Below are 14,937 nucleotides of genomic sequence, written 5' to 3' on the forward strand. Positions count from 1 at the left end.
TATTTCATTTCATGTTTGCAACATTTATCGTGGATGCTCTACATTGGTCGTTGTGTGACAGTTAATAGCTTTCTTCAATAAATGGATTTTCAATTCGGACCAGTAGTTCTTGTGACTAGCGCTTTCAACCAACTAATCTCAAGATTCATGATATTAGTATAGATACTCTCAGATTTACTATAGTTAAGACTCTTAGATTTTTTCTTTAATAAATAATACGATTAAAAAACCCTCTAGCGCAGTCTTTAAAATAAAATGTTGGATCTGATACAATAACACATTTTGTTTTATTTAAACAAGTGTTCCAGACAAACACACTAATCGATTTTATTTAAAATCCACGCATTATTCATTAATAATACAATTAATCTAAACGTGTATTATTCAAACTAAAATAAAAGGAGTTAAAATTATAGTAATTTAACATAACAAAAAATTATGAATATTTTGGGCGACAAACTCGATTTTTTTATTTAAATATAAAAAAAATGATTGACGAATTTAACTATAGGTATTAATAGATCCTACTCAATTTACAATTTATAAGTAAACATTAGCCAAAACCGAATCGAGTAGGTCATAAATAAAACACAAATTCAGCCAAGATTTTTAATAAGCTCTGTCAGATATTTAAACTCCTTTTTATTGTGTATTTCGTCGTCTTGTTCAGGAGGGGGAGAGGCGCGGGTCGCTGTTGCTGGTCCAGGCAGCTCTGATACAAATATACGCACCTATTCACAAATAATTTGGTTATTAAAGAATCTATATATATAAAACTCAAAGGTGACTGATATAGTGATCTATCAACGCACAGCCCAAACCACTGGACGTATCGGGTTGACATTTGGCATGCAGGTAGATGTTAGGACGTAGGCATCCGCTAAGAAAGGATTTCCCGAAATTCTTGCGGGAACGGGTAAAAACGGGGATGCACGTACAAAGTCGTGGGCGGAAGCTAGTCAAAAAATAAAGGAAGTATATACATAATTAAAAATTAAGTATTGTTTAACTAACGCACTATCTATTTCACTTCCAAACCCAAATTGAAAATTTTATTCATCATCATCTTACAAAATACAACTTAAACAATTCAATAATCGTGCACAAAGCAATATAGGATGCAACTAATAACGCAAGTAACTTATACATATAAATGTGGATACCTTATTATTAACAGCTCGAAAGTTTTGTAGCAATTTCAAAGCCGATCTCTTCTCAGTGGGATGAGATATTTGGTACAGACGCAAAGCTCGGTGGAACTGTAGAAATATAATTATATTTTCAATGAATTATTCGACAATTTTATGCCGAATTATAAGGAAGTTACTTATAATTCGGCACTTTAATTTATTATAAGGAGCACATTTTGCATATTTTTATGGAAGAAGCCAAGTTGCTTTACTCTACGTATTCTATGATATATTTACTGTACCACTAAACTAGTTATTGTCACACACATAACAAAGTAAATAAATCGGACATTACATCGTGCATTAGATAGGGACGCTTGACCATAATCTCGCCTGATGTTAAGCTGAGATGTGGTCTAAGATGGTACGCGCTTCCCTAGAAGGTACCTGTTCACTCTACGCTTGAATATCACTATCACTACATAGTACTTATAAAACAAAGTCGCTTTCTCTGTCCCTAATCCCTATTTCCCTATGTCCCTTTGTATGCTTAAATATTTAAAACTACGCAACTGATATTAATGCGGTTTTTTTTAATAGATAGAGTGATTCAAGAGGAAGGTTTAAGTATATAATTTATTAGGTTTTAGACAATGCGGGCGAAGCCGCGGGCGGTAAGCTAGTATTATATATTCTCTATCCTATAGAATATAGATGAACCGAAAAACCGACCATACCCGCTCCAACAAACACCAGGTGTCCTTATACTGCTGCAGGAAGACCAACGGCGTCAGTACGGCCGCGTGGTACGCAGCCTCGCGGTCCAGCAGCTGATCAGTGTCGGCCAGACCGTGGACGGTGGCACGGTACTTGTGCAGGAAAGCTGTGTTCGCGTGGTCACGGTCGAAACTGTTAGCAAAACAGTTTCGGCGGAATAATATAATATATTTATATATGTATATATATATATATTTTATATATATATATATATATATATATACAGGGTGTAATCGTTAAGTGTGCACAGGCGATTTTTCCGTAAGTATTACAGATAACAAAAAACTTTAAACTGATATCGAAAGCACTTAACCTAATGAGTAAAATGGCCGTAATAAATTTTTAAAAATAAATCGAGAAATATCAAAAAAATTATCTTTAAACCCTCCCATACATTAAGTATGAAATATGAATATCCCATATGAAAGATTTTAGCTTTCTTTTTCTTTTTTGGATTTCTGCTTTAATTACTTACTTCGCAAATTTGACGCATTTTCCACGCTTTTTCCGGACATTTTCACGCATTTTCCGGATATTTTCCGGGGATTGTCCGAGCATTTTCCGGGCATTTTCCAGGCATTTTCCACGCTTTTTCCGGACATTTCCACGCATTTTCCGGATATTTTCCAGACATTTTCCAGACATTTCCCTGGCATTTTCCGGTTATTTACCGGGATTTTCCAGACATTTTCCGGGAATTTCCCAGGCATTTTCCGGGGATTTTCCGAGCATTTTCCGGGGATTTTCCGGATGTTTTCCAGACATTTTCCGGACATTTCCCTGGCATTTTCCGGGGATTTTCCACGCATTTCCCAGACATTTTCCGGAAATTTCCACGCATTTTCCGAGCATTTCCCAGGCATTTCCCGGTTATTTTCCGGGGATTTTCCGAGCATTTTCCGGGCATTTTCCACGCTTTTTCCGGACATTTCCACGCATTTTCCGGTTATTTTCCGGGATTTTCCAGACATTTTCCGGATGTTTCCCAGGCATTTTCCGGACATTTCCCTCGCATTTTCCGGGGATTTTCCAGACGTTTTTCGGGGATTTAACTAGCATTTCCCGGGGATTTTCCTGACATTTACAGGCTATGTCAGGGAAATGTCCGGAAAATGCCTGGAAAATTCCCGGAAAATATCCGGAAAATGCGTGAAAATGTCCGGAAAAACGTGGAAAATGTCACTTCAAATTTGCGAAGTAATTAATTACTTAGCAGAAAACCAAAAAAAGAAAAAGAAAGCTAAAATCTTTCATATTAAATGTAGGTATATGGGATATTCATATTTCATACTTAATGTATGGGAGGGTTTAAAGATAATTTTTTTGATATTTCTCGATTTATTTTTAAAAATTTATTACCGCCATTTTACTCATTAGGTTAAGTACTTTCGATATCAGTTTAAAGTTTTTTGTTATCTGTAATACTTACGGAAAAATCGCCTGTGCACACTTAACGATTACACCCTGTATATAAATATAAATATAATCTAATCTAATATATATAAATCTCGTGTCACAATGTTTGTCCTCAATGGACTCCTAAACCATTTAACCAATTATAATAAAATTCGCACACCATGTGCAGTTCGATCCAACTTGAGAGATAGGATAGGTTTTATCCCGGAAATACCACGGGAAAGGGAACTTTGCGGGGTTTTCTCTGAAAACGCGGGCGAAGCCGCGGGCGGAAAGCTAGTATAATATAATAGTATAATAGTCAAAAAATATAAAAGTCGCTTGAAGTGCTTCAAGAACTCTCATGAAATAAGATATCTTTGAGCAGTTTTTAAGAGAGAGTTTATATTAGATTTTGTGTAATGCAGTTATCTACAATAGAGTTTTTGCAACCATTTTCCTCGTCACTTTCATGAAAATTGATATATAAATATTAGTAGCTATAGTATTAGTATTAGTGGCTATAGTAGTAGTTGTTAAATATTCAGCCGTAATTTCTTAAGCCGAATAATGTTGTCGTGTAAATTCCTACTATCCGATAGGATAGGATACTACTATGTCATATTATACTATCTATACTCTATAATATTATACTTACTGTAATATTATAAATGCGAAAGTTTGTGAGGATGGATGTATCATGTATGTGTAATTGTGTATGTATGTTTGTTACTCTTTCACGCAAATACTACTGAACCGATTATTATATTTGATAGAGTTCATTAAATGATTAAGGACTTACTAAGGCAAAATAGCGTAAAACCGTTTGATGATATCCCTACTAGAGGGCTGTATCTTCATACACGGCAGTTCAACATCCTCGTAGGGACGCCTCAAATGCCTGAAGGATATCTTGTCATCTGTCTCAGGACCATCAAAGTCTACACTATTTACAGGCATCTACAACAAATTATCATAAAGCTTCAAAGTGTTTAAAACGAGCGTAGGTATGTGCCGAGCACACGTGGCAAGATTGAAAGATACCAAAATCGTCGCCTTACTCCATGACGTGACGGTATTGCCTTGAAATTTTACTCTCAACGCGCCTAAACAAGTTTCACTTCAAAATAAAATAAAAGAAAAGAAGTGAATTTTCCACTAACCATAATGAAAAACAATATTATTTCGCACAATTTTGTTCCCATGTCAAGTATTTGTACTCATTATAATTTACTTATTATTGATTCAAATCATATTATATTTTATTGAGTTGTTTGTGACATCAATATATTTGATGAAATCAACGGATCCGTCATTATTCAAGATGTTCTCAGAAAATACAGAATAAACAAATCTAGACCCTTGTACAGAATGCTAATAAAATATTAGGTTATGTTTCTACTATTACTGTTAATACGAGGTTCATACATTATATTGTTATGTTTAGGTTTACTATTCGGACCTCGACAATATTAACAATATCCATCATATTTTCATAATATGCTCCACATATGCTCTGAGAGATTGTTGTTTAAGGATTATAGACATTTGTATAATAACAATATTTATCTATACTAATAGGTATTATAAAGTTGAGGAATTTTGTTTGCTTGAACGCATGAAACCACGGGTTCGATTGGAAAATGTTTTAATTATTGTTAGATAGGCCAAATGTCGAGGAAGGCTATAAAGCTATCCCATCCTACTAATATTATAAATGCGAAAGTTTGTGAGGATGGATGTATGGACGTATGTGTATGTATGTATGTTTGTTACTCTTTCACGCAAATACTACTGAACTTGATAACAATGAAACTTAGCACACATATAGAGGGTAACTTGGATGTTAATCCAAGTTATGGAATGTTAATCCTATGTTAACACATAGGATAGGTTTCATCCCATCCTGAAACGTATCCCATCATGAAACCTATCATATGTTAACACATAGGATAGGTTTCATCCCGGATGTCCCACGGGACCGGGAACCAAGCGGGTTTTTCTTAAAAAACGCGGGCGAAACCGCGGGCGGAAATCTAGTACATCTTAACGCTAAGACTAATCATTTAATTTTATTCCTATTAAAAAATTAAATGACTAAACCAGAAACAAATCTACCCTATGAATGTTGTACTTAATTAATACAAATAAGATTAAACGAAGCATAAAAAGTATCAGCAAATGATTAAACATTAATCGCATACATTTCGCGAAAATCGCTAAAAGCAAAATCACGTAGCGGTATTTCCCGCGCGGCGGCCATGATTCGCGCGAAACCACAGACTCCCGTTTGACAGCAACGACAGCAAAGTGAGACTGAAACGTCACAGATAACGCATGGAATTACAAATATCCAAATATCCCTCTAGCTTTAACTTCATTCAACAAAACATTTAAATCGTAAACTTTTCAGTAATATGATCACGTATTTTGTTTCAGAAGTAAAATTGGACAATGGACGTAGTTTGTACAAATATGTAAATCATAATAATTTTGTTATGAACAACTAGCATATCGCTCGCTACTTTGCTCACGTGAGCTGAGTTATTTGTTATCACTTTTCATCATCTGTTTTCTCTGTACATAGGTTTTTTTAAAGTATTCACCAAAACTCGTGAAAAACTAGCGTTAAAATGGAGTAGTAAATCATCATCTAAACGTAGTTAAGTATATCAATTTGACTTTTGAAAGATCGATTAATTACCTAATAGTTTCTTAATAGTTTATTTTCACAAGAATTATATTGCAATTATCACCTGAAGAAATTTAAAGAAATAACCACAATACAATAAATAGTTTATTAAACCAGTAAACTGTTAACAAACACAATCACAGACACGGTAGAGGCAGTACATCCGTTGGCGACGATCAATCGACTCACTTCTACCTCTGGTGACACCTGACCTGGTTGTGGGGACTGCAGGAGTTCCAGCTTGTATTTTGGATGGGGAATCTAAAAATATAATTTAAAAAGATTTATCTAAATAAATATATTGAAATACGAAGAGATTGTTTAGTTGTTTCAATGATATGGTAATATGAGTTACTGGTAATAGTGATAGTAGTGTTAGATAGCCCATTTATGAAGTTCTTTAGTAATCTATAATTATTGTTTTGTAGGAAATACTAAGACTACAAACGTCTCCTATTGAAACTTCCAAATTATGATATGAGTAGGTTGAAGGTTCTACTAACCTCCGTCGCCATAATCTTCTGACGTTTCTTAGCACGCCTCGAAGTTGAACTTTTCTCCGTTCTCTGTAACATAGTTGGTAAAATGTATTGTTACTCTTGCCTATACATAAGGAGACAACAATTATAAACATGTATTCTGGCAGAAGTACAGCAATAATACAAATAAGGAACAAAAAGCAATCAAAATATAAAACTTTGCTCATTTCATTTCATAATCATAAATCATAATCGATGCAGAATATTTTTAAGCTGACAAGATGCAAATTATTTTCATTTAAATCATATTTTTACAAGATTTATCCTCATGTAAACTAACTTTAACTTTACGCGACGTGGTCTGATACAAGTCAGCGGGTGTGATGCTCTGAACGAACTCTTCCATGATGAACCGGGCCCTCGCCACCACCATCTCGAGTTGTCGCATCTGCTTCGCTATCTCATAGGGCTTCGCCCCTGATAGGTATTTGTTTACCTGTAAATTTTTCTAATAGGTTGACAAGTTTGCTTAGAATAAAATCTAGGTATGTAGAGTCGCAAAATCGCGGCATTGAGACAATTTAGAAACCTACTGAATGACCGAATTTTAAATTTTCAGGATTGTTTTTGCATGGCTTAGCAAAACCAAGGCAATACGCAACACATACCATACAAGCTATTTAATTTTATGAATATAAATTTGTAATGAAGCACGTAAAGCCGAACTTATTAGTTTTGTGTATTTGTAAGTGCTTTACAATAGATATAATATTATTAAATACTTTAAAATCTATCGACACGACAGTTCCAACTTCATGTACACATAAATACACTCTTCTCTAAATCAATGTAATGGCACATGAACGAAGTCATTCGTGTTCATATTTAAAAAAAATCGAATATATGACGAACTAATTTTACAATCACAAAAAAGACGAACCTTCTTTATAGGACACCATCCGTACTTATTCGTGGTGACAGGATCAGTCGTCAGCATCCATATCACAGCCAGAACCCTGGGGAAGGTGGTGTGGGGTTCTCCCATCATCATCATCGGTGTCTTCACCAGCGAGTCCAGATCCGGTTCTACTTCGAATATCGACGATTCAACTAGCAATTTTGTACGAACTAATACTTGGATTAGTTCAGAGACTAGGGTTCCTTCGTCGCCTTCTAGATTCCTATAAAAATAACAAAGTATGGAGTATTTTAATGAAATTCGCATTGCTAGCAGATGTTAATGCAAGAGAGTTTAAAATAATAATCAACATTGAGCGATTTATTTCTTTTCGATATTATATTATTACCTATCACTCACTAAAACAATTTAACTCACACTTTAAACTACAACTCACTCACACACTTTCAACCTCAACCTGAACCATTTAACACTTCAAACTTACTTTAACAATTCCAACATAAGCCTGCCGACTTTCCCTGGCGATGGTCGTGGATATACTATACAATCCGTGCTAACAATCCTTGCAGGAGGGGCATCTGTTTCAAAGGCCGCCGCTAGTTCCCTCTGTCGGAAGTCTTCAGCAGCCATCCAGTCGAGGGTTAATGCTGAGCGGTACGCCGCGATGCCGTGGAGAGTTGACCGGGAGATGTTGAAGGGATAGTAGTAATAGTCTTCTGACTTGCACTGTGTATGTATATGATATGGTAACAATGTTAGGAAAGGATTGAAAAAATTCAATGCATTTTTTTATCAGTATTCAATTTAATTAACATAAAACAACTAAAAGAAATAAATAAAAATATTTTTTTAAGTATTTCATGCAGCATGAAGCATACAATAAGAATCCAAACATTGAAAAAAGAGTTGTCTAGATTGTCTAGAGAGTGTCTAGATTGTATGTAGAGACGATCCGATGAAAAAGCCCTTCTAATAAAAATGTATATGAATGGAAAAAATATTCAGTTTGATTTTAATCGCCTCTACAAAATAACTCAGTTACATTTGAAACGTTTTACCTCAAGTATCAATGAAATTACAATTTTAAGATAAGAATTCCCAAGCCGCCATTTTATGAAGATAGTTTGAATAAAAATGATATCTCAAGCGTTAAATTTAGAAAAACGCTAAGCAGTAAAACAAAACGAGGTCCGCCTTAGAAAATTCAAAATAAAAACTTTCAGATGTATAAAGTCGCATTTGTAAAGATTATAAACAAGATCAGAGACGGAGGGAGTCTCGTTAGCTGGAATTATTTAACTTTTTCAATTCTCTATCCTTTGTGCGCTGTGTTTCGTACAAATGACTTTATAAAAATTTACTTTGTAATTGAATCAAAAATGAGAGTTTCGACTTAGTAGTTAGTACAGGTGAAGCGTGGGTCTAGATGGATTATAATTTCTTGAATAATTACACGAGATATTACGTAGCTAGATGAATTTAAATGAAAAATATTATACTTATTCGTATAAGTACTTTGCCTACCTTAAAAGACTGATAAATAGCTCTGTCCAGGGTAATTATTCCCCTTACCCTGGACAGAGAATCTACGTTATCTAAGTACCATATAATCTCTGCCTATACTCCATACAGATTTGAATTAAAATGATTTATTCCTAAATGTAATAAGGTATAAAAAAACGGCATAGGATAACTTTTCAAAAAATACATACATACAAGATAACCGGCGATCGCAAAATTGGTGCACCCGTGTAAAACCGCAGGCTAATAGCTAGTGCCCAATCAAAATGAACTCAAATAAAAGCCAATATTTAATTACATCGACAGGGGCTTATTGTGTTATTAAGCAAAAGGAATATCTTCATTAACGATCCATTTTTACGAGGGTGAAATGTTAATTAATTTGATATGATTCATCGCTCCCATACCCTCGTATTAACATTCACTTCACCCGTCCCGTGTTATCTCCAATTTTATAGAGCTGCTACACAGTAATATTGCGTTCAGAAATAAAAGCAAATTATGTTTACAAAATGTATTAAGTACAAGACTGGTTGAAATTCATCGCTCCTATACTTTTTTATTTTGTTATTTCTAAGAATTTAAAATAACTAACGTAATTCGCTATTTGGCATACCATATATATATATATATATATATATATATATATGTATATAGGTAGTACAAAATTGTTTTATTGTGGATTTCAACGAGAGATTATAATTATATTGTTTTTGAGAATAATGCACGCCTTTACAAAGCTCAAAATACAATACTAGTTAAGAGTGCTACATCATGAACGGTCCAATACAGTAAAATTATTGTAATAATAAACAATTCTTTATTAGTTACTGGACTAGTAAAAGAAACTGTTAATAAAGACAACTGAACTAAAACAATGGTACGGGAGCCAGGTGCAAATTTGGTTAATTATTTCCTCTCAAGAGATAACGTCAGACGCCTCAGAGTATAGTATTATAAAGCCTCGTGAACGTCAGCAGGCGCTCGATTGGGGGGGGTGAGCGGTTGTAGCCTCCCACGCACGTAGGAAAAAAATACATTCATTCATTCATTTCCTCTCAGCTAAAAATTTGTCAAATTGTAGCTAACCCAATATCTCAACGAAAAAAAATAATCAGCTGGTTACAACATGGTGTAATATACGTCAGCTGGTGTCTCGAACATGAAAGTTAAATTTAAAGAAAAATTTATTATCCGTGATTTCCTCTCAAACAAAAATTTACCTGATGATAGCTTATATGTAACTGTGGATAAATATATAGGTCAGCTGGCTGTATCTTGGTGGAAAAACCGTCAGCTGATACGGGAGGCTACAACCGCTCTTCCCCCCAACCGAGCTCCAGCTGACGTTCACGAGGCTTCATAATACTATAATTTGATGCATTTTACTAATTACCGCTTGAGAGGAACTTGGTCATAAAATCTGTTCCTGGCTCCCGTACCACAACGTCACGTCGCAGACAGTATTCAGTAAATCATACTCGAGCGATCAAAATGAATAGACCGAGTAATAAAGAATAATATAATGGTTGACCCGATACTAAGGGGTTAGGTACAAACAAATTTAGCTCGTAAAAATGTTTGATGAGCTATACCAGCAGATGGGGTGTTGGAGCCGGGGTAATTTATCATCAAACGTAAATTCTCGTTTATTCCGTAATTTGCTGCTTTCGCGCGCTTTATACAATTTATTGATATGTTTTATATTTGTTCGTGGGTCATAATTATGAATATTGTAAATAATGAAGGGTCATTTGAAGGGATAGGAGTTAATTACTTAAACAATAGAGTTAAGGACTTTATTTTTAAACAAATAGCGGAGGCTTAGATGTTTGAATGATCGCGTTCATAATACATATTATTATTGTGCAACTAAATTAATAAGAAGAACCTTTCAAATTAGGCAGTAGTAGAAAGTAGTGAACCAATTTTGATAATTTGTAGATCGTTGAGTTATTGATAATACTTAATTATTTTGTACAGGGACTTCGAATTGTCTAAGAGTTATAATTGTGCTTGTATTCCTGTAATTTCAATTTGGGTACAAACAAAATGCGAAATATACACTGGTCATCAAAAAAATCGACCCACCTACACTATGTTTGCTATTTATCGATTATTTCACAAATAAGTCGTCTTATATAGTTGTATTTTGTTGTAAGGGTCTGATAACATGCTAATCATTATGTTTGTCGTAAATTTTACTGCACTTAATGATTCTTAACAAATTTTTATACAGAAATACTGTACAGTGTTGATTTGACGGTTTACGGCGGGACAAATTATGCCCGTGTTCCCAGTTCAAAAATGACTTTTTTCGGGATCTCTTATTCATAACGTTAAGTTTAATAATTGATGCTGTAGTTTTGATAAATTTTGTCTCAAAATAATGGATACTACTGTAGCTGAGGGGGCCCAAACTGTGGCTCTACTAAAACAGGGGTTATGTCAACTTGCTGTGGCTAAAAACTAAAATCTGAGCTGTTTTGCAGTTCGATGAGTTTACCAAAGGTTTCTAGAGACTGGGCAGTATCGATGAAAATATTGATCTGCAAGAAATAGGGCGGCACCTCAAAGGGACGACCCCTAGATAATGAAATCAACTCTACAAAATCGACATCTGTCTGGTGTAGATCTCTATTGACGCCTGCGTGAAGATAAGGAGGTGGGTATAAATGACAGAACTGTTAGAAGAAGACTTAAGGAGTAGAACCTAAGACCACACAAGCCAGAAACATGGCCACAATCAGCCACAGCTCATCGACAAACCAGACTTCAATTGACTCGAAATCACGTAAACTGGACTATAGGCCAATGGGAGTCAGTACTTTTGAGTGACAAGATGCAAATGACTTTATATGGTGCTGATAGACGTCTTTATGTCATGCGATGACCAGATGAACGATTTGTTCAGTGCTAGGTAGGAGAAACGGTCGATTATGATGGAGGCTCTGTAAAGTTCTAGAGTGGCATTTCTTTGACAAGACGCACGGAGCTTGACGATAAAAAGATGCTCATTAAATGCTGTTCAATACATTACCGAGGTTTTCGACTATCATATGGTGTAATATGCCGGCTGTATCTGCAAAAACTTTGAGTCTATGCATGATAATGCTCGAAAACACGTAGAGCGAATCGTGATCCAGTATTTAGAAGAGGTCCGCATTAGAGTTACACTCTGGTTAGCAAAAAGTCTTGATTTGAAACCTACAGAGCACATGTGGGACAATTAAAAAATAAAGCTTAGAGCTCGTAATTCAGCCCCTACAACAATAGGAGACCTGGAAACCGCCATGAGGGAAGAATGATAACGAATTCCTCAAGAGACCATCAAAATCTTGATTATTTCTTTAAAATGGTGAACGCAGGCTATCATTCCAGAAAGAAGAGAAAGTACTGAGTATAAATTCGAAGGAAACGTGATCATAAGTTTCATGATTACAAAATAAACTGCATTTGAAATTAAATAAAGAAAAAGCTGAAAATTGAGGATTTTGAACTTTATTCGAAATTGACATTTTTTTTATTATGTTAATGATTTTATGTGTTTATATTCGTGTAAATATGCATGTTTAATTAATCGGTTCAGTTTCCAAACAATTTTTTTCTTTAGTTTGTGAGAAAACCGCAATTTTCCGTAAAAATGCAGGTGGGTCGATTTTTTTGATGACCAGTGTATTTCACGGCCGACATTTACTGCTGGTATAGATACCTACATTATACCCTTCTCTTGACGGGACAGTCTAATTTTTCGCGCCATAAAGCTTCCTCGTGACCTCATTATAATGTAATAGTGGTAGTAAATTCAAAGAATATGACACAACTCACAGGTGGCAGTCTCAGGTCTATTAGAATTAAAATTATATGTATTTAATAGTCTGCAAACTATCTCTATGTTTATAAATTTAAATAAATCGTGTTAGTTACACCTTATTACACCTCCTGTGTTATTACAGAATTCAATAATTTCTTATTGAATAAAAGTCTACAGAGGCAGAGCCAAAGCGAGCAGTTAGTTAATATTGTAATATATAACCCCTGTACATTAATCTTAATTAACATTTCATTATAATCACAGACATATTATAATACATTGTCAAGGCCATCAAAATATTATAAATGACAAGGTACTTTGCCTCGTGTACAACGACATTATGTATGATTTAGGTACGAAATGTTGTAAGTATTTTAATTAAGAAGTAAAATTACAAGTAAAAGCTGTAAGACATTTCATGTTGAAGTATATATTAAATAACACTCAATATCTATGAGACTTTCTGCACTATAGAAACTGCAGTGTCTCTGTAGCATACATTTGCAGTATTTTTAGAATAATGCATATAGAAGTACTGTTTTGTAAGTAGACATACTTCCATGGTACGTAGTCTTTTCTCCTTAATAAGATTATAACTACGAAAGTGTGTTAATTTGTTTGTATTTCTTTCACGTCGCAAATAAACGATTTTGTACTATGATTTTTGTGTTTGGTAATCACTTGGTAGTATTAAAAACTCACCAGTTGCAGTGGTATTAAAATTATTGCAAATATGATCCCAATCATTTTTGTATTCTATGGCATATTTGTGTAAGAGTGTATTATATCAGTTGTAATATAATTTCAGTTTACAAAACAAAAATAATGTTTGTTTAAATGTTCATTTTAACATAACTTTACTGTCAATCAATTTTACGAATTACGATTGACATTGTCCGATTTATAATGTCCATTTTACGTATAGATGTTCTAATAAATTTGTTTAAATAAATAATATACACCTACCTATGCGATAAATATTTTATTTATCTTAATAAATAATTCTCTTATAAGTAATTCTCGACCTATTTGTTGTGAATATAAATTTGATACATGAATTAGTTATATTTTGTACTTGTTATGCAAAAACGCTGTGCAAAAACGGTTAAACGGAAGTTGATCGTTTTTGGTTTGTTCCATTAGGACCACAAGGACAATTTCAACTTTGATTAGGATCTAAAATCTTATAAATAAATATTTAAGCAGCAGAAGCCGGGATAAGTGTAGGGAAGATACTATAAAATAAAACACAATTTACATAAATAAAGTTTATTGTAAACTTCATACAAAATTACACTTATTCTAGACGTACTTTACAGCTGCTTTTATTGTAGTTAATTAGTAATTACTATTGACTGAACACAATTATTAAAATTTCATCACAAGATTAATATCAAAAATACTTTAATACATTATTCAAAAACGTTCGAAAAATATATTCTGAAATTGGTAGGTATATTTTCTTTTATAGGTAATCACTAAGCACCATATTATTAAAAGTAAAAAACTAAAAAAAATATTATGCATTCATACTGTATCCATGCATTCATTATTTACATATAACTACATACTTTATATAAATAATGATTTATATTTCAATATACAGAATAAAACTCCGTTTAAAATATGAAACATTTAAAATTATAAACTTTTCTTTTAATTATTTATATTTATAATTAACAAAAATTACGATTCATTCATTAATTTCAAAATGTGTTTATTATTAAATTTATTTAAAATTCAGTAACGATGAAAATATAATAAAATATTTGTCGCAAAATCAATTAGAAAAGTATATTTCCATTCATACAAATATTATTTCATCGGAATCAGCTGGTAGTATTGTGAAAATAGAAAATAATGGGTCAAAATTAAAAGTCAAAGGAAAGCACAGATTATCCTACAACTGCTTGTAATTTGCACTTAAAAATAATAAGCGCAAAAAATACTTATATGCTATTTGGTTCAATTTAATTTATCATTTATTAAGACATAGATATCGCATACAATGTAATAATAAGTCAAAGGCATGATCCATATCATTGCGGATAAATTCTCACTGAAACAATTGCTTTAAAAATCAACCATCTTATTATGTGCGTACAGTTAAATTTTACGTGGCAATATTATATGTATTGACTAAGCAGACAATATGTTTTGCTATTCAAAATCAATCATACTACAATAGATTTGAAATTCAAATTAAGCCA

At 33.5% G+C, this 14,937-nt stretch overlaps 2 protein-coding genes across 2 annotated transcripts; both read right to left on the minus strand.

Annotated features, from left to right (window-relative positions):
• Nucleotides 1-596: 596 nt before the first annotated feature.
• LOC149897076 (uncharacterized) lies at nucleotides 597-4,514 on the minus strand. Its single transcript, XM_090116659.1, has 5 exons — nucleotides 4,466-4,514; nucleotides 4,105-4,262; nucleotides 1,868-2,039; nucleotides 1,164-1,259; nucleotides 597-731 (listed from the first exon to the last, which is right to left on the minus strand). Exons 1-5 carry the CDS (start codon nucleotides 4,505-4,507, stop codon nucleotides 597-599), a joined length of 603 nt encoding a protein of 200 aa, XP_089972785.1. The 5' UTR covers nucleotides 4,508-4,514.
• A 1,913-nt stretch (nucleotides 4,515-6,427) lies between these two features.
• Nucleotides 6,428-8,142, minus strand: LOC149897077 (uncharacterized; the record flags this gene model as incomplete). The annotated part of the gene is made up of 4 exons (XM_090117027.1): nucleotides 6,428-6,560; nucleotides 6,814-6,969; nucleotides 7,414-7,654; nucleotides 7,877-8,142. Coding segments are annotated over 4 exons (759 nt in total), but the record flags the coding sequence as incomplete, so codon positions are not given.
• Between the last annotated feature and the right edge of the window lie 6,795 nt (nucleotides 8,143-14,937).

The sequence above is a fragment of the Colias eurytheme genome, chromosome 26 (genome assembly GCF_061535395.1).
Source record: "Colias eurytheme isolate Ceu_HAF_F1 chromosome 26, ilColEury1 Martin Lab GWU primary, whole genome shotgun sequence".
Lineage (NCBI taxonomy): Eukaryota > Metazoa > Arthropoda > Insecta > Lepidoptera > Pieridae > Colias > Colias eurytheme.